The sequence below is a fragment of the Salmo salar genome, chromosome 23, assembly GCF_965601325.2.
Source record: "Salmo salar chromosome 23, fSalSal1, whole genome shotgun sequence".
NCBI lineage: Eukaryota > Metazoa > Chordata > Actinopteri > Salmoniformes > Salmonidae > Salmo > Salmo salar.
Window position 1 is genome coordinate 28,243,860 of NC_138313.1, and position 25,810 is coordinate 28,269,669.

At 41.0% G+C, this 25,810-nt stretch overlaps 1 protein-coding gene across 1 annotated transcript in view; it reads left to right on the plus strand.

The window, feature by feature from the left end:
* LOC100286605 (cytosolic carboxypeptidase 6) overlaps positions 1-25,810 on the plus strand; it is a 471,389-nt gene that overhangs the window by 212,822 nt on the left and 232,757 nt on the right. Inside the window, exon 4 of the mRNA XM_014169493.3 lies at positions 467-561. Coding sequence (XP_014024968.1) covers positions 467-561 — 95 coding nt within the window. The remainder of the gene's footprint in view (positions 1-466; positions 562-25,810) is intronic.

Below are 25,810 nucleotides of genomic sequence, written 5' to 3' on the forward strand. Positions count from 1 at the left end.
CTCCCCCATATTTCTTCCCCTGATCTTAATCAGAATCCTGGTGGAGGAGTGGGACCCAGTGCATTTCCTGGGACAGTAGGACATATTCCTCACCTAGCCATGAATTAATGTCTTAAAGGCAAGCTGGCCCCATGGTAGCCTGTCTGTTTCAGCATGATCATCTGCTAGGCCACCGTTTCACCACGCTATCTGTTGACAGAGATGGCTAGTTTTTTTTTCTCTACTTTATAGTGTGTTGTGCTATCATGTGTTGAAGCTATCATGTGTTGAAGCACACCTTCTTATCTCTATTCTGGCATAATAATCAGTCATTATATACAATTGACTGTGTTGTGTTGACATCATGAACTTTCCTCATTTTCTCATTTAGTGCTCCATTTCTGATATTTCTACCCTTTCATTTCATCCCCTTTTTCTTGTTCACAAATTCTACCAATCTAACGGAATGTTCACATTTTTCTTTCAGAGGGTGATTTTCAACATTGTCAACTTCAGCAAGACCAAGAGCCTGTACAGGGATGGCATGTCTCCAGTGGTGAAGTCCACCAGCCGGCCTAAATGGTACAGTCACAGTTTAAAGAAAACTAAAACAAAAAGCACTTCACTTAATGCGATAGTAGGGACTGTCCTATCTTTATGATGAAAGCTTAAACCCAAACGTTAACTGAGGTTTTACTTTAAACCTGAAACCTTCATGTTTATTATGATAGGAGAACCTACATGTAGTCAACCTCAGGCCATAACAGATCGATCCAGCAAAACAGTCAGAGTCATCTAACAGGTGCATAAAGGGGCTGTTGATCTCACGCAGCACGTCTATACCAATGAAGTTGAGGGTAGATTTGTAGATGTTCTATTTGTCCAAAGTACTACTTGCTTGTGGATTATTTACTTGTCCTCTAATTTCTCTGGAACTATCTGTTCAACCTGTACGTCGTTAGTTTTCCAGACCTCAAAAATAGGGTGTTTGAAGTTGTGAGATTGGAGATGTTGCTAGAGATGTTCTGTTTCCATGACAGCGATGGCCTGGTAGTTTGATGGACAGTGATAGGGATGTTGATTAGATAATTAGAACTGAGGCGAGAGCAGCTGCATACATAACACTTTGTCGTAGACGTGGACCTACGTAGGTTTCATTTTCTCCTGTAACTGAAAACTGTCCTCTGTGTCACACTAATATGTGTCAAATGTAAGACCCCTTTACCAGCTATATTAAGTATTTCCACAGACCTGCTTAGTCATAATGTACCTATTCATCTCTAACTCAACATGTTACTTTATCTGTGATCATGTATAGTTTTGCATCATTCTTTTAAAATCCATTGATTTGTGGGTCGTTCCACGAAGTGAGTGCCTTTTGCGACCTTATGCTATTTTTTTGTAGACATTGTGCACAAATATAGAATTTTATAAGCCTTTTATATTAAATGAAGTGCCCTTTAATATATAGACCACATGGGACATTCAATAAAGTGCCAAAATTCAGCATTTTGACATGGCCCCTGTGCATCCTCTATGAATTCGAGGAAGATTTTAACCCAATTCAAATCAAATTTTATTGGTCACGTAAAATTCAGTGATCAATAAACAGTGCAGTAATACCTAACAATACAAAACAATACACACAAATCCCCAAAATGTAAAGAAAGGAATTTAGAAATATCAGGACGAGCAATGTCAGAGTCGGGAATATAAATATACAATGCATTCGGAAGGTATTGACTTTTTCCACATTTTGTTAGGTTACAGCTTTATTCTAAAATGTATTCAATCAGTTTTTTCCCTCATCAATCTAAACACAATACCCCATAATTACAAGGCAAAAACAGGTTTTTAGAAATGTATTATCATTTATTAACAATAAAAACAGAAATACCTTATTTACCTTATTTACATGCATACCCTTTTTTAAGAGACTCGAAATTGAGCTCAGGTGCGTCCTGTTTCCATTGATAATCCTTGAGATTGTTCTACAACTTGATTGGAGTCCACCTGTGGTATATTCAATTGATTGGACATGATTTGGAAAGGCACACACCTCTCTATATAAGGTCCCACAGGTGACAGTGCATGTCAGAGCAAAAAACAAGCCATGAGGTCGAAGGAATTGTCCGTAGGTGGTTCGAGACAGGATTGTATCGAGGCACAGATCGGGGGAAGGGTACCAAAAAATGTCTGCAGCATTGAAGGTCCCAGAGAACACAGTGGCCTCCATCATTCTTAATTGGAAGAAGTTTTGAACCACCAAGACTCTTCCAAGAGCTGGCCGCCCAGACAAACTGAGCAATCGGGGGAGAACGGCCTTGGTCAGGGAGGTGACCAAGAACCCGATGGTCACTCTGACAGAGCTCTAGAGTTCCTCTGTGGAGATGGGAGAACCTTCCAGAAGGACAACCATCTCTGCAGCACTCCACCAATCAGGCCTTTTTGGACACCTACAGCATCCGATGTCACAGGAAGGCAAAAAAGATCATCAAGGACAACAACCACCCCAGCCACTGCCTGTTCACCATCGCTATCATCCAGAAGGTGAGGTCAGTACAGGTGCATCAAAGCGGCGACCGAGAGACTGAAAAACAGCTTCCATCTCAAGGCCATCAGACTGTTAAATAGCCATCACTAACATTGAGTGGCTGCTGCCAACATACAGACTCAAATCTCTGGCCACTTAAATAAATGGACCTAATAAAGGTATCACTAGTCACTTTAAATAACAACACTTGAATAATGTTTACATATCCTACATTACTCATCTCATATGTATATACTGTATTCTATACCATCTACTGCATCTTGCCTATGCCACACGCCATCGCTCATCCATATATTTATATGTACATATTCTATTCATCCCTTTACATTTGTGTCTATTTGTGTGAATAAGGTAGTTGTTGTGATTTTGTCAGATTACTTGTTAGATATTACTGCATAGTCAGAACTAGAAGCACAAGCATTTCGCTACACTTGCATTAACATCTGCTAACCATGTGTATGTGACCAATACGATTTGATTTGATTTGATTTCATGGTAGAGTGGCCAGACGAAAGCCACTCCTTAGTAAAAAGCACATGACAGCCCGCGTGGAGTTTGCCAAAAGGCACCTAAAGGACTCTGACCATGAGAAACAAGATTCTCTGGTCTGATGAAGTCAAGATTGAACTCTTTGGCCTGAATGCCAAGCGTCACATCTGGAGGAAACCTGGCACCATCCCTACGGTGAAGCATGGTGGTGGCAGCATCATGCTGTGGGGATGTTTTTCAGCGGCAGGGACTGGGAGACTAGTCAGGATCAAGGCAAAGATGAATGGAGCAAAGTACAGAGAGATCCTTGATGAAAACCTGCTCCAGAGCGCTCAGGAACTCAGACTGGGGTGAAGGTGGGCTCAGGGTCAGGGCAGGCAGAATGGTCAAAAACAAGAACTAGAAAAAGACAGGAGCAAGGGGAAATCACTGGGAGGCTTGACAAACAAAACGAACTGGCAACAGAGAAACAGAGAACACAGGTATAAATACACAGGGGATAATGGGGAAGATGTGCAACACCTGGAGGGGGGTGGAGACAATCACAAAGACAGGTGAAACAGATCAGGGTGTGACAGTACCCCCCCCCCCCACCACCTGGCGTCCTATCTGGTTGACCGGGGTGTAGGCATTGGAAATCCACGATGAGGCCTGGGTCCAGGATGTCCCTGGTGGGTGTGACAGTTACATGAAGTACTGTAGCTTAAGTTGTGAATCATAGGCTACCATCTCAGTTGTCTTACTTGGCACTGGAAGAAAATTGTCTAGAGCCTGCCGCTAATGTAAAGTAACTGTACTTTGAAACTTTTTTATCGTTGTATTTGTTGTTAGAGAAAAATTGTTACATTTATCGCGATATAACTTTTTGTCCATATCGCCGGGCTCTTGCACCCAAAATAATTTATTGTTATTTCAAGTTTTTATAAATTCGTACGGGATACACATTGTATACACCGTCCAACTAAATGCTTACTTGCAGGTTCCTTTTCGACAATGCAACAACAATAAGAAATAATACAAGACAAGATAAAAACATAACTTAAATGTCTTATTAGAATAGAATAAACAGTTTAGCATAATACAGAAAGGCACAATTTATATTCCAATATTGACACATGTTTTGGGGAAGGAGGGGAATTTGGGGGCAAGTGTTTAAATTGTGCAGTATTTAGCAGCAGTCATGGTGTGTGGTGTGTGTGTGTGTGTGTGTGTGTGTGTGGGTGTGGTGTGTGTGTGTGTGTGTGTGTGTGTGTGTGTGTGTGTGTGTGTATCAGTGTGGTTGTGGGTGTGTGTGTGTGCGTGTGTGCTAAGGTGTTATTGCAAAAAAACATAAAGCTTTTGCAATATGGATTTTGTCAATATTGCCCAACTCTAATTGCTACCATTCACATACATTTTTGAGGACTGCTAGAAGGTGATGGCCATTGTAATAGTCATACATTGCAGCACCTGAACTTTTTTTTTAAACATACCACATACTCTACGTATGAATGATGCATTTGAATTCCAAAGCTGATGTTTCTGGTACAATTTGCATATGAACTGTTGGTTGTTTATGTGATTGCTGTCATCGGTAATAGTCGTAGAGTGATGGATGCATAGGTGGGGGCGAGAGGGTGTCGTGGGGCTGGGTGCATCTGCCAGACATGCCGAGGCACAGGGCTGACGTGGGAAACAGGGTTACGTGATCATGTGTGCCCATTCAACAGGAGCCTCTGTCATAAGGCAGCCATCGAAACTATTAAAAACAATGAAAATAAAAACGTAAATATTAACTACACAACAAACATAAGAGGATAAAAAAAACTAAAGAACAACAATAAACACAGAACAACTAAAAAGCACCATAAGGAAAAGCAAAGCTAAAAAGGTGTTTAAGATATCTATGTCCACAGTTTTGCCCACCCCTCAGGTTGTCTTGCAGGCTATTCCAGAGAATGGGGGCATAATAACTAAAGGCTTTTGGTCCTAGACTTTGGAATAGTTAAAAGACCAGTGCCAGAGGACCTGAGGGACCTACTGGGTACATAACTTAAAAGCATGTCTGACATGTATTGAGGTGCACAATCGTGGATTGATTTAAAAACCAATAGAAGAAACTTAAAATGAATTCTAAAACTCACAGGCAGCCAGTGCAGAGACCTTAAAACCAGTGTAATGTGTGCTCTACGTCTGGCCTTGGTCAGTACCCATGCTGCAGCATTCTGTATGTTTTGCAGTTGACCAATGGCTTTGTTGGGTAGACCAGACAGGGGAGTGTTACAGTAGTCAAGCCAGCTTGTAATAAAAGCATGAATAAGTCTCTCTGTATCAGCCTGAGAAAGAAACAGCCGCACCTTGGCAATGTTCCTCAGGTTGTAAAAAGCTATTTTGGTCACATTCCTATTGTGTGATTCAAAATTGAGTTCAGAATCTAAAATAGCACCTAGGTTTTTTACCTGGTGTTTTATCTTTATTGCCTGTGAATTAAAATATCCAGCCAGATTCTGTCTCTGTGCTTTGGCTCCAAGAATAAGTACCTCGGTCTTAGAAAATAGGTGATTATCTGCTGCTATTGCTAGTGGTGGATTGAGCTGGGCTGGTGGTGGATAGTTTTGCAATGGTAAAATCAGAGAATCACACTGCGAAGAGATGAGTTATGTCCTAGATTGAGCCTGCCCCCTCCTAGGGAAAACCCATATTCCTCGAAGGAAACCAGAGAGATCAGAAGTCGGACAGTTCAATTGTCTGCAAGCTCTTCATCATGCAGCTCGGGGGTGGATGAGCAGAATTTTAAAAAGCCCACAGACCTGTTGAGAGCAGGCTGACTCCAAACACCCACGCATGAGCTGTACATTGGCTTTGATCCACTTAACTACAGAGCAGTGAAGTTCACTTCGGAGATATATCAAGAAGTGAGAGGGCTTCTAACAAAAAGTCCCATTTGGATAACAATGACCAAGGGGCTTTCACAATACATTAACTCACTGGCTCCTAAACATTACATCCGCTGACATCTCCCCATCTCTCCGCCATTCTGATCCAACTAATACTGATGGAGGGTGTCAGAATGGACCAGCAGCTCACGTGGTGCTCCAGGTATGTCAGCTCCCTCAACGCTAGCATTTATCACCTGGCATAACCTGCTGGCTGTAACACAGTGTAAATCCAGTGCTTTTTCCTCCTCTAATTACTGCACCTTCAGGCTCACGATGGATCCCTGCACTTGGCAATGGGCTCTGATCGGAATGCTGTCTCTCACAGGGGAACACAACCTAGCCCCCAGTAGCGCAATCAGGGGCCCCAGGAAGAACTGCTTCTACGGAGAGATAAAGACTTCAACTTTTGGGTTAAAAGGACTTTTCTACTGATAAATACAGCAAAAGCAATCTATTCTCTATTTTCTCCCTGTCTGTCGCCCTCTCTCTCTTCTCTGTGTCTCTTTTTCTTCTTTATCCCATCCTGTATTGATCAGGTAGTTAAAATTCTTTGCAATTTGCTTGATTTATTCCATATCTGTGACTGTCAAAAGAAAATGCTTTGTTGTCATAATGGAAAGCAAATGGAGGAGCTGTTAAAAGCATCTTGACCACATGTGGCTAAACAAAGAATGCCATGTTCGGTCTTAGTAAGCTCACAGAGTTTTATTCATTCCTTCAGATGTCTTTAAAAAACACTGAGGATCCCTTTCTACAGTTTTACTGAAAGATGTGTTTAAACAAGGTATTAGAATAATGAGGTACTCATGCTGTGCCTGTCCCTTAAATATTTAGCCACAAGATGTCATGGATCCCCCCCCGGAACTGCTGCTCATTCCGTTCACCAGCTATGGAGGTCTACGTCACCGGCCTTCTAGGCATTATTGATTATTATTACCACCAACCCCGGACTGTCTTGTCTCATTACGCACACCTGGTTCCCATTCCCCCTGATTAGTATGTGTATATATGTGCCCTCTGTTCCCCAATGTCCTTGACGAATATTGTCCCATGTCCGTTGGTCTTGTGAGTACCTGTGCTCTGTTGTATCGGTTTTTGTGCTACATGTTATTGTGCACTTGTTATTACGGGTCTCGTCCCGTGTATTATTTAGTGGTTTACACCTTGCTCTTTTGTTTGGGTTACCCTGTGTTATATATGTATGTGTTTGTTTTGGGCTTCGTCCCCATGGTTTTCATGATGTACTTTATTTTGAGTGTAGAAATAAATAAAAATATTACGTATTCTTGCGCCTGTCTCCTGTCATTATACACCGTGACACGAGCTTCATTTCTTAAAACATGACCAGAGTTATAACTACAAATTGAAACAATAACAAAGCACACACCCCACCTCTGTTTTGGTAAAAAGCTGTGGGATGGGTCTTGAGAATTTGAACCACTCTCAAATTAATAGACAGAGAGGTATGGATGCAAGGACTGACCATCCATGATATCAAAAGTATAGTTTTAACTGTGGTTTGAGGCTATATATATATAGTGTTTCTTTACATTTACTTGGTTTACAAACATCGGAGTAGAACAAGCTTATATTTTGGGTTCTGATGGGGTACGACAGTTGAACTAAACGCATGATGCATTTATACGTTATATTCTTCAAGAATCAACGTGTCACGAATCCCACCGAAGGTGGCTCCCCTGCCTGCTCGGGCGGTGCTCGGCGGTCGTCGTCGCCGGCCTACTAGCCGCCGCTGATCCCTTTTTCCTTTTCGGTTGGTATGTCTTATTGTTTGCACCTGTTCCTTATTTGTGTATCTTGATTTGTGGTTATTTAAGCCTGTTTAGCCCGCCCAGGTTTGTGCGGGATTATTTTAGTCAGTGTGCTTTTTTTGGACGTGCTGGCGATCTGCTTGAGTTATTTTCTTTACGAACTGTGGACCCGTTGTGTATGGGTTGGGCACTTAGTTCTCACGCCTGTTGTGTTGGCGTCGACCGTTGTCGAACCAGTGTCACGGTTTTCGTCGGTAATGGAGGACCAAAACGCAGCAGGTATATGTAAGCTCATCTTGACGTTTATTAACTTCCAAAATGAACACCAAAATAACAAAACAAGAGAACGAACGATTAACAGACAGTCTGGCACGGCACAAGGCTAAACACAGAACAATCTCCCACAATTAAACAGACAAACACACCCAACTAATATAGGACTTCCAATCAAAGGCAACACCACACAGCTGCCTTCAATTGGAAGTCCACCCCAATTAACTCTACATAGAAATAGACTACATAGACTAAACATAGAATTACATAAACATAGATCATAAACCAAAAACCCGGAAATACTAAATCAAACGCCCTTTTACCAAAACACAACCCCGAACCACATAAAACAAATACCCTCTGCCACGTCCTGACCAAACTACAATAACAATTAACCCTTATACTGGCCAGGACGTGACAACCAGAGAAAAATAAAACTCATTTTTCTTACCTCTGCTCTCTGCGCCTGACTCCTACCACCACTCCTAGCATTCGTGACACAACGTGTATATAATTTATAAGTACAAAAATGGATGTAGCAATTAAACAAGCTTTAAATTGATTAGTGCAGTATTAAACAGCTTAAAACCAATAGGCTTACGGTAACCAATAGCTCCTGTTGAGGACAACGTAAATAACTTTATTCAACCTTGAATCAAGAGTTTTGCAATTCAAAATATCAACAGTATCACCACCTAATTTGTTGATATACTGTAGGCCCCACTATTAAGAGTGACAGGAGATGTTTACTGTAGCCTATTAGTCGCCTCCCAACTTTGTATTTGTATTTATTAGGGATCCCATTAGCAGCAGCATTAGCAGCAGCAAGGCAACAGCTACTCTTCCTGGGGTCAAAACATATTAAAGCACTTACATTGCATATAAAACAAAAGATAAAACGGTACATCATATAACATTATTACACCACTACATATCTACAATAGAAAATGATTAATACCACCATACATCATTATCACAATGTATGCGTATGCATGTGTCTGTACCTTTGTGTGTGTCTCCTCACAGTCACTGCTGTTCCATAAGGTGTATTTTGACCAGTTTTTGAAATCTGATTCTACTACTTGCATCAGTTACCCGATGTAGAATAGAGTTTCATGTAGTCATGGCCCTATGAAGTACTGTGCCCCTCCAATAGTCTGTTCTGGACTTGGGGACTGTGAAGAGACCTTGTGGGATATATGAAGTCAATCGCTCTTCCACTTTGAGCCACGAGCGATTGACATGCATGTCATTAATGTTAGCTCTGTGTACTTTTAAGGGCCAGCCGTGCTGCCCTGTTCTGAGCCCACTGCAAGTAGTCAAGGTGCAACAAAACTAGGGCCTGTAGGAGCTGCCTTGTTGATAGTGTTAAGAAGGCAGAGCAGTGCTTTTTTATGGACAGACTTCTCCCCATCTTAGGTACTGTTGTATCAATGTTTTGACCATGACAGTTTACAAACCAGGGTTACTCCAAGCAGTTTAGTCACCTCAACTTGCTCAATTTCCACATTATTCATTACGAGATGTAGAGGTTTAGAGTTTAGTGAATGACTTGTCCCAAAATATTTAGGACTAACTTATTCATTGCTACCCATTCCGAAACTAACTGCAGGTCTTTGTTAAGTGTTGCAGTCATTTCAGTTGCTGTAGTAGCTGACATGTATAGTGTTGAGTCATCCGCATACATAGACACACTGGCTTTACTCAAAGCCAGTAGCATGTTAGTAAAGATTGAAAAAAGTAAAGGGCCTAAACAGCTACCCTGTGGAATTCCTGATTGTACCTGGATTATGTTTGAGAGACTTCCATTAAAGAACACCCTCTGTGTTCTGTTAGACAATGTAACGAGTGCGCTGAGAGTCGGGAAGCAAGTTCAGGGAGTGAGTGTTTTAATAAATAAAAGTAACAATGAACACAAAACACAAACAAAGTACCAACATGAAAACAGAGTAAATAACACCTGAGGAAAGAACCAAGGGGAGTGAGATATAGGAAAGATAATCAAGGAGGTGATGAAGTCCAGGTGAGTGTCATGAGGCGCAGGTTCGCGAGACGATGGTGACAGGTGTGCTGGATAATCAGCAGCCTGATGACCTAGAGGCTGGAGAGGGAGTATACATGAAAGACAAGTAACTCTTTATCCACATTATAGCCGGGGGTGTAAAGCCATAATACATATGTTTTTTCCAGCAGCAGACTATGATTGATAATATCAAAAGCTGCACTGAAGTCTAACAAGACAGCCCCACAATCATTTTATCATCAATTTCTCTCAGCCAATCATCAGTCATTTGTGTAAGTGCTGTGCTTGTTGAGTGTCCTTCCCTATAAGCGTGCTGAAAGTCTGTTGTCAATTTGTTTACTATGAAATAGCATTGTATCTGGTCAAACACCATTTTTCCCAGAAGTTTACTAGTTGTTGGTAACAGGCTGATTGGTCGGCTATTTGAGCGAGTAAAGGGGGCTTTACTATTCTTGGGTAGCGGAATGACTTTAGCTTCCCTCCAGGCCTGAGGGAACACACTTTCTAGTAGGCTTAAATTGAAGATGTGGCAATATCGTCCGCTATTATCCTCAGCAATTTTCCATCCAGATTGTCAGATCCTGTTGGCTTGTCATTGATAGACAACAATGTTTTCACCTCTTCCACACTGACTTTACGGAATTCAAAAGTACAATTCTTGTCTAATATGGTCAGATATACTTGGATGTATAGTGTCAGCGTTTGTTGCTGGCATGTCATACCTAAATTTGCTTGTCTTGCCAATCAAAAAGTAATTAAAGTAGTTGGCAATATCAGTAGGTTTTGTGATGAATGAGCCATCTGATTTAATAAATGATGAAGCCGAGTTTTCCTTTTTTCACAAAATGTAATTTAAGGTGCTCCAAAGCTTTTTACTGGCATTCTTTATATCATTTATTTTGGTTTCATAGTATAGTTTATTTTTATTTAGTTTAGTCACATGATTTCTTAATTTGCAGTACATTTACCAATCAGCTGGGCTGCCAAACTTATTTGTCATACCTTTTGCCTTATCCCTCTCCACCATACAATTTTTTAATTCCTCATCAATCCAAGGGGATTTAACAGTTTTTACAGTCATTTTCTTAATGGGTGCATGCTTATTAGTAACTGGAATAAGCAATTTCATAAATGTGTCAAGTGCGGTGTCTGGTTGCTCGTCATTACACACTACAGACCAGCAAATATTCATTACATCATCAACATATGAATCATTACAAAACTTTTTCTAGTTTTCCTAGATTTGGCGACTATATTGTGATCACTACGTCCAATGGATTTGGATACTACTTTAAAGCAAATTTCTGCAGCATTAGTAAAGATGTGATCAATACATGTTGATGGTTTCATTCCTGTGCTATTTATAACTACCCTAGTAGGTTGACTGACAACCTGAACCAGGTTGCAGGCACTGGTTACAGTTTTATGTTTTTTCTTGAGTGGGCAGCTTGATGAAAGCCAGTCAATATTTAAATCACCCAGAAAATATACTTCTCTTGTTGATATCACATACATTATCAAGCATTTCACACATATTATCCAGATACTGACTGTTAGCACTTGTGGGTCTATAGCAGCTTCCCACAAGAATGAGCTTAAGGTGAGGCAGGTGAACCTGTAGCCATATTACTTAAACAGTATTTAACATGAGATTGTCTCTAAGCTTTACAGGAATGTGGTTCTGAATATAGACCGCAACACTGCCCTCGTTGGTATTTCTGTCTTTTTGGAAGATGTTATAACCATGTATTGGTACCACTGTATCACCAAAGGTATTATCTAAGTGAGTTTTAGAGTATGAATGTCATCTGTTACATGCAAGTTATTGACTTCATGGACCTTGTTTCTCAGGCTGCATATGTTAATATGGGTTATTTTTAGCACTTTTCTCGGTTGCTTGATTGTTTTTTATCAAGACACAAGGCGAGACCCAAATGCAGACACAGGAGGCAGATGGTTGGAGTCTTACAATGTTTATTAATCCAAAGGGGTAGGCAAGAGAATGGTCATGGACAGGCAAGAAGGTCAAAACCAGATCAGAGTCCAGGAGGTACAGAGTGGCAGACAGGCTCGTGGTCAAGGCAGGAAGAATGGTCAGGCAGGCGGGTACAAACTCCAGAAACAGGCAATGGTCAAAACGGGGAGGACTAGAAAAAGGAGAATGCAAAAAGGAGAACGGGAAAAACGCTGGTTGACTTGGAAACATACAAGACGAACTGGCACAGAGAGACAGGAAACACAGGATAAATACACTGGGGAAAACAAGCAACACCTGGAGGGGGTTGAGACAATAACGAGGACAGGTGAAACTGATCAGGGTGTGACAGTTTTTAATGCTTTAATGGGAAGCTTATCAGAATTAGACTTGCTCATGTTATTTATGTTGGAGCTGATGGTCTTCCTACTAGGGCACACGACCTCAGTGCTAACAGTGTAACTCTGGTTCATAGGCTCATGATTACTGTGATTACTGTGATTACTGCATACAATAGCTGTAGGATCAACAGAGGTATTCAGGGAAATTAGGGGGACATAAGTTACTTACATTGTGTCTGACAACGCCCCTAGGATAATGTACATTTGATGCAGCATTATGATGACTCATTGTCACAGTGGTAGGGATTAACTGAGCTGGTCTTGGGTCATTGATAAGTCATTGTTTCAATGCAGCCTTGAAAAGCGTGGATAGAGTCCAGGAGCCAAGATTATTTGGATGGACTCTGTCATTCTGTTTCCAGAATGCGTCAAAGTTATCTATGAAAGTGATTCCAGCAGAGCTACCGTAATCTTTTAGCCAGATGTGTAATGTCAGTAGCCTGCTGAATATTTATGTAGTGCCAGTAGCCTGCTGTATCTTGACCACAGTTTACTCAGTTTCACACAAACTTTAATAAAGGACACCTTCTTGCTCACACACAGCAATTAAGTGTGTAAAGCAGGGCCCTCTGGCCGTTCGTCACACCTCTGTAATTGCATAGAAAACCCTTGCTATTCAGTCAGGGATCCTCCAGAAACAATACAGGTTCAGTAGAAGATTAAACACTGTCTTTCCCTTTTCCCATGCTTGACCCCTCCCCTATGTTTTTGACTGGGTTGTGGTAGTGGGTGCAGGCGTTGCATGTGGCAGGCCTCTGTTTGATTAGGCCTCCCCATGCAGTCCTTTGATGTGTGGGAGGTAGCCTAGCGGTTAAGAGCGCTGAGGCCAGTAACCGAAAGGCCGCTGGTTCGAATCCCCATGCCGACTAGGTGGAAAATCTGCCAATATTCCCTTGAGCAAGGCACTTAACCCTAAATGCTCCTGTAAGTTTCTCTGGATAAGAGTGTCTGCTAATTGTCAAAACAATTGAAATGTCAAAAAATTAGGGGCAGTGTGACATAATGTAGGCAGAATTGTTCTCAGTTTCATAATCCCCTTTCATAAATGGCACAGGGTCATTGCAATTCTGCATATAGCCACAAACAGGCCCAGTCTTTGAAAATACAGTTAGGAAGGGCTTGACTTCTGGGCAAGATTCAAACACTGACATCAATAGCTAAAAGCAGTCCCCATTTAACAACTCTATCTATTCCCCTTTGTATCCCTTAACACATCTTGTAGAAAATATTTACAGGTATCCACTTTTTCTCTCAGAACAATGTAGAAAATAATGGTTTTTTTTTTACAGCACAGCATGTTATATTTTTTTATTTCAAAAGATTTGGCATAGTTTCTCCCAGCAGGTCAAGATCAAAAACATTTGGACACAAAGCATTTGAACAGAGCACAGAGATAAAGTGAATCTCAACTAATCTGAACAGCCCTTAGGTAACATGGAGTGTAAAAGTGTGAATCTGGCTGTGAGATACGATGTAGTTTATTGTTGCTCTATGGCATCTCGTTCTTATTTTCTCCCCATTAGCCTGTGACCAGGGGTTGGCAGATGTTGACAGTTTCCTGTGGAAGATGCCTGGCGTTTCGATGGCTGCCCTTGATTGCCTTACACTTGATCACATAACCCTGTTTCCCACGTCAGCCCTGTGCCTCGGCATGTCTGGCAGATGCACCCAGCCCCACGACACCCTTCCACCCCCACCTCTGGATCCAGCTATCTTCTGTATACCACCCCTACCTTGTCACAACACAACTGATTGGCTTAAACGCTTAAACGCATTAAGAAAGAAAGACATTCCACAACTCACACCTGTTAATTGAAATGCATTCCAGGTGACTACCTCATGAAGCTGGTTGAGAGAATGCCAAGAGTGTGCAAAGCTGTCATCAAGACAAAGGGTGGCTACTTTGAAGAATCTCAAATCTCAAATATACAGTTGAAGTCAGAAGTTTACTTTCACTTAGGTTGGAGTCATTATAACTCATTTTGCAACCACTCCACACATTTCTTGTTAACAAACTATAGTTTTGGCAAGTCGGTTACGTCATCTACTTTGTGTATGACACAAGTCATTTTTCCAACAATTGTTTACAGACAGATTATTTAACTTATAATTCACTGTATCACAATTCCAGTGGGTCAGAACTTTACATACACTAACTTGACTGTGCCTTTAAACAGCTTGGAAAATTCCAGAAAATTCCAGAAAATGATTTCATGGCTTTAGAAGCTTCTGATAGGTTAATTGACATTATTGAGTCAATTGGAGGTGTACCTGTGGATGTATTTCAAGGCCTACCTTCAAACTTTGTGCTTCTTTGCTTGACATCATGGGAAATTCAAAAGAATTTAGCCAAGACCTCAGACAAAGAATTGTAGACCTCCACAAGTCTGGTTCATCCTTGGGAGCAATTTCCAAACGCCTGAAGGTACCACGTTCATCTGTACAAACAATAGTACGCAAGTATAAACACCATGGGACCATGCAGCCATCATACCGCTCAGGAAGGAGACGTGTTCTGTCTCCTAGAGATGAGCGTACTTTGGTGCGAAAAGTGCAAATCAATCCCAGAACAACAGCAAAGGACCTTGTGAATATGCTGGAGGAAACAGGTACAAAAGTATCTATATCCACAGTAAAACGAGTCCTATATTGACATAACCTGAAAGACCGCTCAGCAAGGAAGAAGCCACTGCTCCAAAACCGCCATAAAAAAGCCAGACTACGGTTTGCAACTGCACATGGGGACAAAGATCATACTTTTTGGAGAAATGTCCTCTGGTCTGATGAATCAAAAATATAACTGTTTGGCTATAATGACCATCGTTATGTTTGGAGGAAAAAGGGTGAGCTGAAGAACACCATCCCAACCGTGAAGCACGGGGGTGGCAGCATCATGTTGTGGGGGTGCTTTGCTGCAGGAGGGACTGGTGCACTTCACAAAATAGATGGCATCATGAGGATGGAAAACTATGTGGATATATTGAAGCAACATGTCAAGACATCAGTCAGGAAGTTAAATCTTGGCCGCAAATGGGTCTTCCAAATGGACAATGACCCCAAGCATACTTCCAAAGGACAACAAAGTCAAGGTATTTGAGTGGCCATCACAACGCCCTGACCTCAATTCCATAGAAAATTGGGTGGAGAACTGAAAATGTGTGTGCGAGCAAGGAGGCTTAGAAACCTGACTCAGTTACACCAGCTCTGTCAGGAGGAATGGGCCAAAATTCACCTAACTTATTGTGGGAAGCTTGTGGAAGGCTACCCGAAATGTTTGACCCAAGTTAAACAATTTAAAGGCAATGCTACCAAATGCTAATTGAGTGTATGTACACTTCTGTCCCACTGGGAATGTGATGAAAGAAATAAAAACTGAAATAAATCATTCTCTCTACTATTATTCTGACATTTCACATTCTTAAAATAAAGTGGTGATCCTAACTGACGTAATACAGGGGATTTTTACTTTGATTAAATGTCAGGAATTGTGAAAATGTTTAAATGTATTTGGCTAAGGTGTATGTAAACGTCCGACTTCAACTGTATTTTGATTTGTTTAACACATTTTTGGTTACTACATGATTCCATATGTTTTATTTCATAGTTGGTTTGTCTTCACTATTTTTCTACAATGTAGAACATTTTAAAAATAAAGAAAAACCCTTGAATGAGTAGGTGTTTCCATACTTTTGACTGGTACAGTACTGTACTTTCCTCCTTTTCTTTCCAAGGTGTTGACCTTCTTAACAATGCTATGTTCAACTGGCCCCCCATGTGTTCAGTTATTTGTTAGTCTGATTGAGCGAAGATTTACTAAGCATTGTTTTATCCAAAGCAAATTTAAAAAATGTGTGAATTTGTCATGTAATTCAGCATGTGGCATCCAGGCTTTTTCTAGTTGGGAGCATGCTGAATGGCAGAGTGGCTCAACCCACATATGCTGTTGGGAATTTCCAGGTTGAGGGGAAGAGAAGGAGAGCATTGCTGTCTACAAACATCTCTCTTTATGTAATGCCCACGGACCTGCGGGTCCAGACAGAGATCATTGCGCGTGGTCGCCATTTTTCTAGTTGCAGGCAGGAGCGGTCAGACAGACAACTTTGGGATGAAAATATTTTTTTGTTCTGCTGATTATTTGGATCCAGTCGTCTTTCTGCTTTGTATAGGTTATCCTACCTGTTGTATTAAAATCACCTCTTTGTCGCATTATTCACACACTCAGCATTCGCTGCTTCAAGTTCAGTAACCTACCTCTCCTCTCCTAGTTGGGCATGCAGATGAAATGTGCCTATGCACTGAGTTTACATTCCATTGAGACACCTGCTCTTTCCATTGAGGCAATTGAGACATGGATTGTGTATACGTACCATTCAGTGGGTGAATGGGCAAGACAAAATGTTTAAGTGCCTTTGAATGAGGTATGGTAGTAGGTGCCAGGCACACCGGTTTGTGTCAAGAACTTTTCACTCTCAACAGTTTCCCGTGTGTATCAAGAATGGTTCACCACCCAAAGGACACCCAGCCAACTTGACACAAATGTGGGAAGTATTGGAGTTAACATGGGCCAAAATCCCTGTGGAATGCCTGACGAATTGAGACTGTTCTGAGGGCAAAAGGGGGTGCAACTCAATATTAGGAAGTTTTTCCTAATGTTTGGTATACTCAGTGTATGTGTGGTCACAATGAAAAAGAGTAGGCTGCCTATGCATGGGCGGAGAATCACTTGGCAGAAATCTTTCCAAGGAAATTAACTTATATATTATTAGGCTATAGTTTACTACAGGGTATGTAAATAAATATTGATCATGGAAAGAAGTGAAGGGCGGTCAACCAACTTGAGTCGAGGTGCAATCAATAAATGTGATCATCATTGAAAAGGAAAAGGCTCAGTTAAAATAGTATAATACACGAGGTCCAATACAAAATGTAGCATGCATTTTGATATTGCCTACAGGGTGCAAAATTGCTGGGACCATAGCTGGCAAGCTGCGTCATATGCCTAAAATAACATTGCTGGACTGCGGTTTGGGACCAGTTCTTGAGGGTGGGAGTTGGACAGAAAGCCAGAAAAGCTGCAGACCTTTAAGTTGAAGTAAGTGAAAAAGCAGCATAGATCCGCCACAATACCGAAATAACTTTTAGACAGGGTTTTGTGTTTTGCATTCAAACTTATATGATTTATAGATAATTCTATTCAACTCCATAATTCTGTGAGCTGTAATTAGCAATTCAGTTTTTCAAAACTCAGCTGCTAACAGGCTTTCAAGTAAAAATAGACAGCCCTCTAACTGAGCAAACAAATTAAGAGTCGGAAAAAAGGAAAAGTATAACAAAACAGTGACAAAAGTTAGAGGAAGCCAACCTTGGACAGGGTAGCCTACATGTTTTTCAGTCATAGGAGAAAAACACAAACACAGACGTTCTCCGCAAGCAGCGGTGCTCTGTTTTCAGTCAGTCAGGGATTTTAATTTTGTACAAAATCCTTCCTGTAAGCGTCTGATGCAACAAAATAGTGAAATTCTATTTGGAAATGTCTCCAGCTCCATCAGGGCCTATGTTAGCAGTAATTGCTCTGTCAATCACAGCAGGTCCTGCCGCTCTCTGGACTCGTTAAGCCTTGGGTAAGGAAGGCTGGCCTCGGGGGGGGGGGGGGGGTGACAGACAGACAGACAGCGTCTCAGGTATCTCCTCTGTGTCTCTCCTCTTCCCTGCCCATCCGTCTCAAACATCCTGCTTTTCGATCACTACTGGCCCACACCAACCTTTGTCTTTATCAAAGCCCAGACACAGTCGACACACAGTCGATCTTAAATGTCTGGACCTTTTAAGGCTATAATACTTAATTGCTACATCTGTTGTTGGACTTTAAATTAATGATATACAGTGCCCTCCTTAATTATTGGGACAGTGAAGCATTTTTTCTTCTTTTTGTTTGGATTTGAAATCAAACAATGACTATGAGTTTAAAGTGCATATTGGGTGAACTGTTTAGAAATTACAGCACTCTTTTGTACATAGTGCCCCCATTTTACGGGAGCAAAAGTATTGGGACAAATTCACTTATATGTGTATTAATGTTTTTGGTCCCATATTCATAGCACGCAATGACTACATCAAGGTTGTGACTCTACAGATTAGTTGTGTTTCAGATTATTTTGTGCCCTTTAGAAATGAATGGTAAATAATGTCTTGTCATTTTGGAGTCACTTTTATTGTAAATAAGAATATAATATGTTTCTAAACACTTCTACATTATTGTGGATGCTACCATGATTAGGATAATCCTGAATAAATTGTTAATAATGATGAGTGAGAAAGTTACAGATGCACAAATATCATCCCCCAAGACATGCTAACCTCTCACCATTACAACCCCATGGGAGGTTAGCATTTTTGGGGGGTATGATATTCTTCTTTCCAACTCGTTAAACTGGTGGTGGGAAAAACACTTTCAGGATCATGTCGTCTTTAGTATCTGGGGGACAAAGACATAACAAGCTTCTAGGGGACAGCCAAAATGAACATTTTCAATATAATGTTAAAGGAACTGTCTGCATCCAGACTGAGACTAGTTAGTTAGCTAGCTAACTCAGAAACAATTATGCTATAAAAACATAAAGTAACTGAACCACCTTAAAAGCATGAGTTATAAGCTTGCCAACTCGCTACAACCATGTTAAATTAATTCAGAGACAGGGACTATCTACAATTGTCAATGATTGAGATAATATGTAATTATGATAACTTGGTCTATTTAACCTGAATGGATAATTAGTCATGTTAACTAGCTAGCTTTTTACACATCTTTTTTGGTCAGACACAACGCCTTGCCCATTTGTCCATCGAAAAGTAATTCTACACGGCTGCAACAATCTCATTCACGAGCTTGCCGGATCACCTTGATCTTCTGGATTTGGCGGGAGCATTAACCCACCCACTGGGCCATATCTCAATAACCCAGCATCAGTAACCCAGCATCAACAACCCAAACTGGCTCTTTTTAAAGAAAACAATCCAACTAAGTGATCCAATGGCTGCAACCCAGCAGTTGGGTCATCCAAACAGTGTAAAGAAGTGGCTTCGTTTACACACTGTATTTGTTTAGAGAATTTGGTGATGTAAAAAAAATATATAAAGAAAGTCAAAGTTGAATGAAGAACTTGGAAGCCCAGGACTGTCTGAGGGTCTGTCTGTGAGAGGTAAACTTCTGCCCCACTGAACACCAGAGGAGTCTGTGTTTGCTAGGCAGGCACACTGTGTACTGTACCACAGAGATATAGTCCCCTACAAACAGGGAGGGGGAACGCTTGGCCACAGCACCCAGAAGAACCTCTCTGAAAGGATACAGCATGCAGATCAACCGCTCCTACGAATCCCTATTGTCCAAGAACAAAACTAAAGTTTTTTATTTTCAATTTGCCCACTGCAAACGTGGCTGGAAGTGAACAGTAGGTGTTTGATGGGAGCAAGGACGAGTTATTTCCTCCTGAAGAGTACAAGAGCAGAACAGGAGGGAATTCAGAATTTTTCCAACAATGAGACAAGAGAGACAGGAAAGGTTGCAGGGACTACTTTGACTCCCAACTCCTGTAGTCTGTCAGGGCAATCTCTTCACTTGCCGTGCTGCTCGAACAATTAACTGTGTGGCATTCTTTTAATAATAAGCCTTTTAATTGTCTTTAAATTAAGAGTGATGTAAAATAGCTAATAGCTTGTGCTAATTAATAGGGGAATTGAATGCTTGTTAATTAAGGGCAAACAGGACAAGGACCGGCTCTGGTAATTTGAACAATAAAGCCGGGCCTAATGACTAATTTCCAAACAGACGTGATTCATAAAAACGTCAAACACCCCATTCCACTCCTGATGAACCCTCCTGCCCCGACCCCCACCCCCAACCTCATTCCCTGCCCCCATCAAGCATTCAAACACATAAACACGCACACATACAAATACAAAGCCCTACATGTACTCGGTTTCTGTGAATGCCTTCAATTGTGGAAAACTAATTTCCATTTCCTTACAGTAAATCATATATTTCAAATTATGCATGTGCTCTCATCCCTTGGTGCATAGTGAATACTTTCATATTTTGGTATTAATTGTTTTTCTACCGTACCTTAACCCATTTGGATATTCAACATTTTACACAGTGGACCCCATATCATTTATTTGACATTCCAAGGATTCTGTAGGATTTTAGATTAAAACCTGGAATATATTATGTTCAGTTTACATCATCTGTGTGGTAAGAGAGATAGACAAAATGCTGTAATGAAAAGAGAGGGAAGCGGAAAATAGGAGGAAAGTACTAACATAGAATTGTGTCTCAAGTTCGAGGAAGGAAAATAGAAGGGGATATAAATCCGAGAGAATATGAAGAAAAAAATCGATTTGATTATGATATTAGAGTTCAGTGGTACTACCTAAAATATAAGTACCGGCCATGTACCAGGGCAATTTCTTATACTGCAACCCGGGTTTAGCAGACTTTAGGCTTTGTCGAAAAGTAATTACAGAATTATATTTATTAGATGAAATGACACTCCATTTTCAGCTTCCAATTCCATCTTGGAGGCTTCATTCACATGTGTATTATATTAGGAAAAATAGGAAACGCAGAGCAAGTGGGGGCTCCAATGGGAATAATCTATGGAGCGCTGTTGTTCAGAGGAACTCATTAGCATTCATGAAGAGAGGAGTTAAAAGAGGATTATTTGAGAAATAATGGGAGAAAATTTAACAAATAGATTAATAGCCTTCCAATGACGATAAGGGAGTGTAAGTCTAAGTGTGTGTGTGTGTGTGTGTGTGTGTGTGTGTGTGTGTGTGTGTGTGTGTGTGTGTGTGTGTGTGTGTGTGTGTGTGTGTGTGTGTGTGTGTGTGTGTGTGTGTGTGTGTTTTCCTGCTGCAACCTAATAGTATAAGGACCCAGAAATGTTGGGAGAGTTAGCCAGTGTCACAGGCCGCATCATGCAATAGCTCATCCAAAAGTGTTATACGCTTGCCTTTTGAGCCTAGCAGGATTTGCATTGCTTGCTGGCCAGGCCTGCATGTGGTGCAGAAATATGGCAGGTTTGTAGTTGATACGGGTTGCGATTCTGTGCTGTGCAGAGGTTTATTGGGCGTGCTCAGCACGGTGGTGAGGTGACCTTTGAACTAAGTGAGGAGATTATGGGTATCTCACCGCTTCCACAAAGCTCTCCTGTCAGCCGCTTAGGGACACATTAGGACACTCTGAAGAGCTTGTTGATATCTGCATTCTGTTCTGCAAAGACTTTGTTTTTTCTCGGCAGCGTACAAGAGAGCGTGGCAAATTCAAACAGCTCCGCTAAGTCAACAGCTTGGCTGGAGGAGCCCAGACAGATGCTTCTGCTGTGTGTATCGGCACAGAGCAGGCCTGGAAACCATTTTACTCCCTTTTGAAGATGGACCCTTGAAGAAATCCTCCTCGTCCTAATTGCATTCGCCCTCCTTGTCTCTCTCTCTCTCCCACTCTCCCCCTCTCTCCTTTTTCCCTCCTTCTCTCCTTCTCTGCCAGCCATCAACTAATGTATCCCCTGTCAGACCACAGGCCGTGCTGAGAAGTTTCATCTATTTGATCTCACAGCTCTCAAACATTTAAATGTATAATCAATATATAAATATATGATACGTTCTTGATATTAATCTCTGTGACAACGGTTTTCATTCATGTGTTGTTTACGATTTTGTATTTTAAATGGTTATTTTGGTCTTGCTCTGGTGCACCTCTGTGTCAGAAATGTGAATGAGCAAATGGAGTGTGAAGCTTGGGGGATTGGGCTGTCTCACAAATCAGAGCTGGGATTTAATTAATGCAGCAGAGAAATAATCACATTTTCTCTAATAGAATAATGATTATTTATTCAGTGGGAGTACTGTTTGCTGTCCAGGTACTGCCTTCCAGCACTCAGCTATAACCCATATACTGTATTGTCAAACATCTATTTTAATTTTTAAAGTCTTTACATAAAGATTGATGACTGTTTTGAGTTATTTATATTAATTGTAGCATTAAGCTGTGTTCAATTAGCACATTTAAACTGTGTTCAATTAGCAAATCTGTGTCTTGAGTCATATGTGTTGTAAAGAGTTACAGTAAACTGTTTTTGGCATGTTTTTGTTTATATTGTTGGCCGGTTCTTAGGCTTCAGTTTGTTTTACATAACAGTTTGAAAATAACAGGATTGGTCTTGTCATTCACTCAGAAAAGTAAAGCATGTTGAGATTGTAGGACAACAGTGTAGATTATTATGGATCTGAGGAAACAGCTAATCTGAAAATAGATTGCTCCCATCTGGTTTGGGTTGGCACCACTCGTCTGTAATTTGGTAAGCATCTAGGCATCTGGGGCTGCTAATTAAACAAAAGGCACATGAGAGGCTAAGGGAGAATTTGTCAGTATTTGGCTGGAAGGGAAAGGTGGGGCATCATGAATATCTTCCAGAGTGTGCTGAGAATATCAAAGGGCCATAGCTCTGGGCCACAGGACACCAGGATACATATAAGTCATCATATACAAGTAAAAGTATCCTCTAATGTGCTTTATTAACTCATATATTCAGAGAGATAGGCCCCACTACATGTGATGATAGGGTTGAGGGGATACTAGCTGTATCATTGCATACAAATCTAGTCATCGTCCTACAGCACACGAGTGTATAACATTTTCTAAGACACTTAAATCTTCATAATGTGGACGGGGTGGTGATCAGAAACACAGTAGTACCAGAGAGCCTCAGCATGAGAGTCATTCCAGGCTTTAACACCAGCCCACCCTGTCAGCCTTCTGCACCCAGGGCCAATGTCAAACTGTGTCGCCGCTGCAGGGTCTCCTGTTCTCCAAAACAAACATTATTACAGTATCACTCCGCCACTGCTGAAATGAAGAGGTATTAAATGTGACTGACTCTCATGCCTGTGTTGGATTACACGGGGAATGGAAAGATACAGGTTCCTCTTTAACTTTATTATTGTATTGCATTTATTTCTCTCAACAGATTTCCCAGTGGAAATTAAATGAAAAAGCAATTGTTTTCCTTTTTATTACTGTCTCTTTGTTTTTGGCCTGTGAAGTAAATTGCCTTGCTTTGAGAGGACAGAAGTTGCACTTTTACCCCATTTGAAGTGGAAAAACAATAACAACAACAAAAATATACAGGCTTCAAAGGGAATGTGTTGGAGAGTGGAATATGGTGGCCTGTGTGGCAGCATGTATTCTGTAAAAGGTGCCAATCGTTGCCCTGGTGAGCCCTGCATTACTCAGACTTATTTGTGATTAGATGAGTCAGTTCATAACCTTCATGTTTCCAGATAGCAGTGTGGTCATGGAGTTGAGCAGAAGATGCTTTGAAGAGATAAGGAGCAGAGTATTTGCCAGGCTGTGAGGGAGGGAGGGAGGGAGATCATGCAGAACAACTCAAACATTTAAATATTACCTTAATTAAAGAGAATCACAAGGCTGCTCATGACCACAGGTGATACACAGGTGATACAATATTTCACAGCGGTTAAGATGCGGTTCAGTACAATGATTCTCTACGCTACACATTGCTTGTATTGTCACATAAACTGAAATTAGGCAAACTACTCAAATTTTTTCAATCAGGGAATGGCGGAGTGATTTCTGAATGTTGCACCTTTAATATACTGTATTTTGTTTTCCAGTTATTGTTTTCTGAAAGGACCAAGTACAAAGTGTGCTAGTTCTTAATGTATTAGACCCTAAGAATAATGAAATGTTTACTACCAGTCACATTAACACTTCATTAACATTTACCATTGATTGCTACTATAAAACAAACTATTCCGGCATACAACATCCCCACTGTGTATAGCACATTCATTTCCCAAAGACTAAACAGTAGCTAGCAGTCATAATTTGAGAAGACTGGGAAAATGGTGAGTGTCCCGTAGACCTCGATCTGCATAATTATAACTTTGAAATGCAATTAAGGAGGCGGAGAAGGAAACATATTCTATAATTTATTGAACAATGCAGCCCAATTCTCTCATGTTGATTCGGCACAGTAAATTAGTAACTGACATGTCCATGCAATCAGTCTGCTTTGCAGAGAGCTGGTTTGGGAACATGACCAGTGCTTCCCAAAATAGGCAAAGTCTGAATGTCAATACAAAACATCTAGTTTAGACACTCCTGATGGGAAACTAAATATGTGTTGCAGAGGTTAGGCTAGTATTCAGACTGATTTGTGATTTCTGTCCTTTTGAATTGGAAATTATTATACCAGAGTTTCTTCCAGATTATTTAGTCAACAAGAACGATTTACCCCAGGTTCAATATAAAATGCTCAAACCCACAAAGATGGCAGTGTCCACCTAAAGCTGGAATCCTTAAAGGCGAAAAATGTCTGTTTGTGATATTCCGACAACCAAAAAATGACTGCCAACAACAAACCCTGTTTTCTCCCCTCGGACGTCATTGCACGTGCGATAGAACAGCAGAATATGTACTGCCATTTTTTTTCCCACACTGCTCAAAAACAATAACGAAGGTGCTGGGGAGGACAGTTGCACTGTTTTTCCTAATATGGATTCCATCTTTAAGTCAAATGCCTATTGATCAAAATTCTTTGCGTAGATCAGCCAGTGTCAGTAGTGGAATAAAGCACCAAGCAGAATCTGCGATGGGCCATGAAATAATGTCACTTAAAGATAAAAGAGAATTCTCTAGCAGAATATAATTCAAGTTTATTTTTTTACTTCCTCTTTTTGCCCTTACATATTCCGCTGCTCTACTCCTCCTGCCATTTAGAAGACCGTTTTTATCTGATGTGTTTGCTAACAGACAGTTTCTGACTGGCACCATTAAAGTGACTGGTGGTTCAATGAATTCTGGGTCCACTCAATCAAAGAGTTACAAATTAACCCATTAGGGGGAAGCAGGACCACTGGCGAGTGTGTTTGAGCAGGATCTGGAGGGTTTCCAGTCCCTATCCTACTTAATGGCGTTTCTAATGATGTGTGCCTCCCAGCCTGCACAGGCACAGTGTGCATCCCCATGCCTTCTGTAGCACGTCCTCCTCCACTCCATGCTGGGCTCAAATCAGCCCCTTCACTGGCAGCCAGTCTGACCCACTCTGCAGGCCACAGCAACAGGGAGTTACACTGCTTACGGCCTGTTTAGTCTTCTTTGCATAAGAATGAATGGAAGATGCAGTACCACATTAGCCAAAAGCCAAGGTATTTTATGGCTACAGTGGCTTGCAAAAGTAGCCCCCTGGCATTTTTCCTGTTTTGTTGCCTTACAATCTGGAATTAAAATAGATTTTTTTGGGGGGGTTGTATCATTTGATTTACACAACATGCCTACCACTTTGAAGATGCTAAATATTTTTTATTGTGAAACAAACATGAAATAAGACAAACAAACAGGAAACTTGAGTGT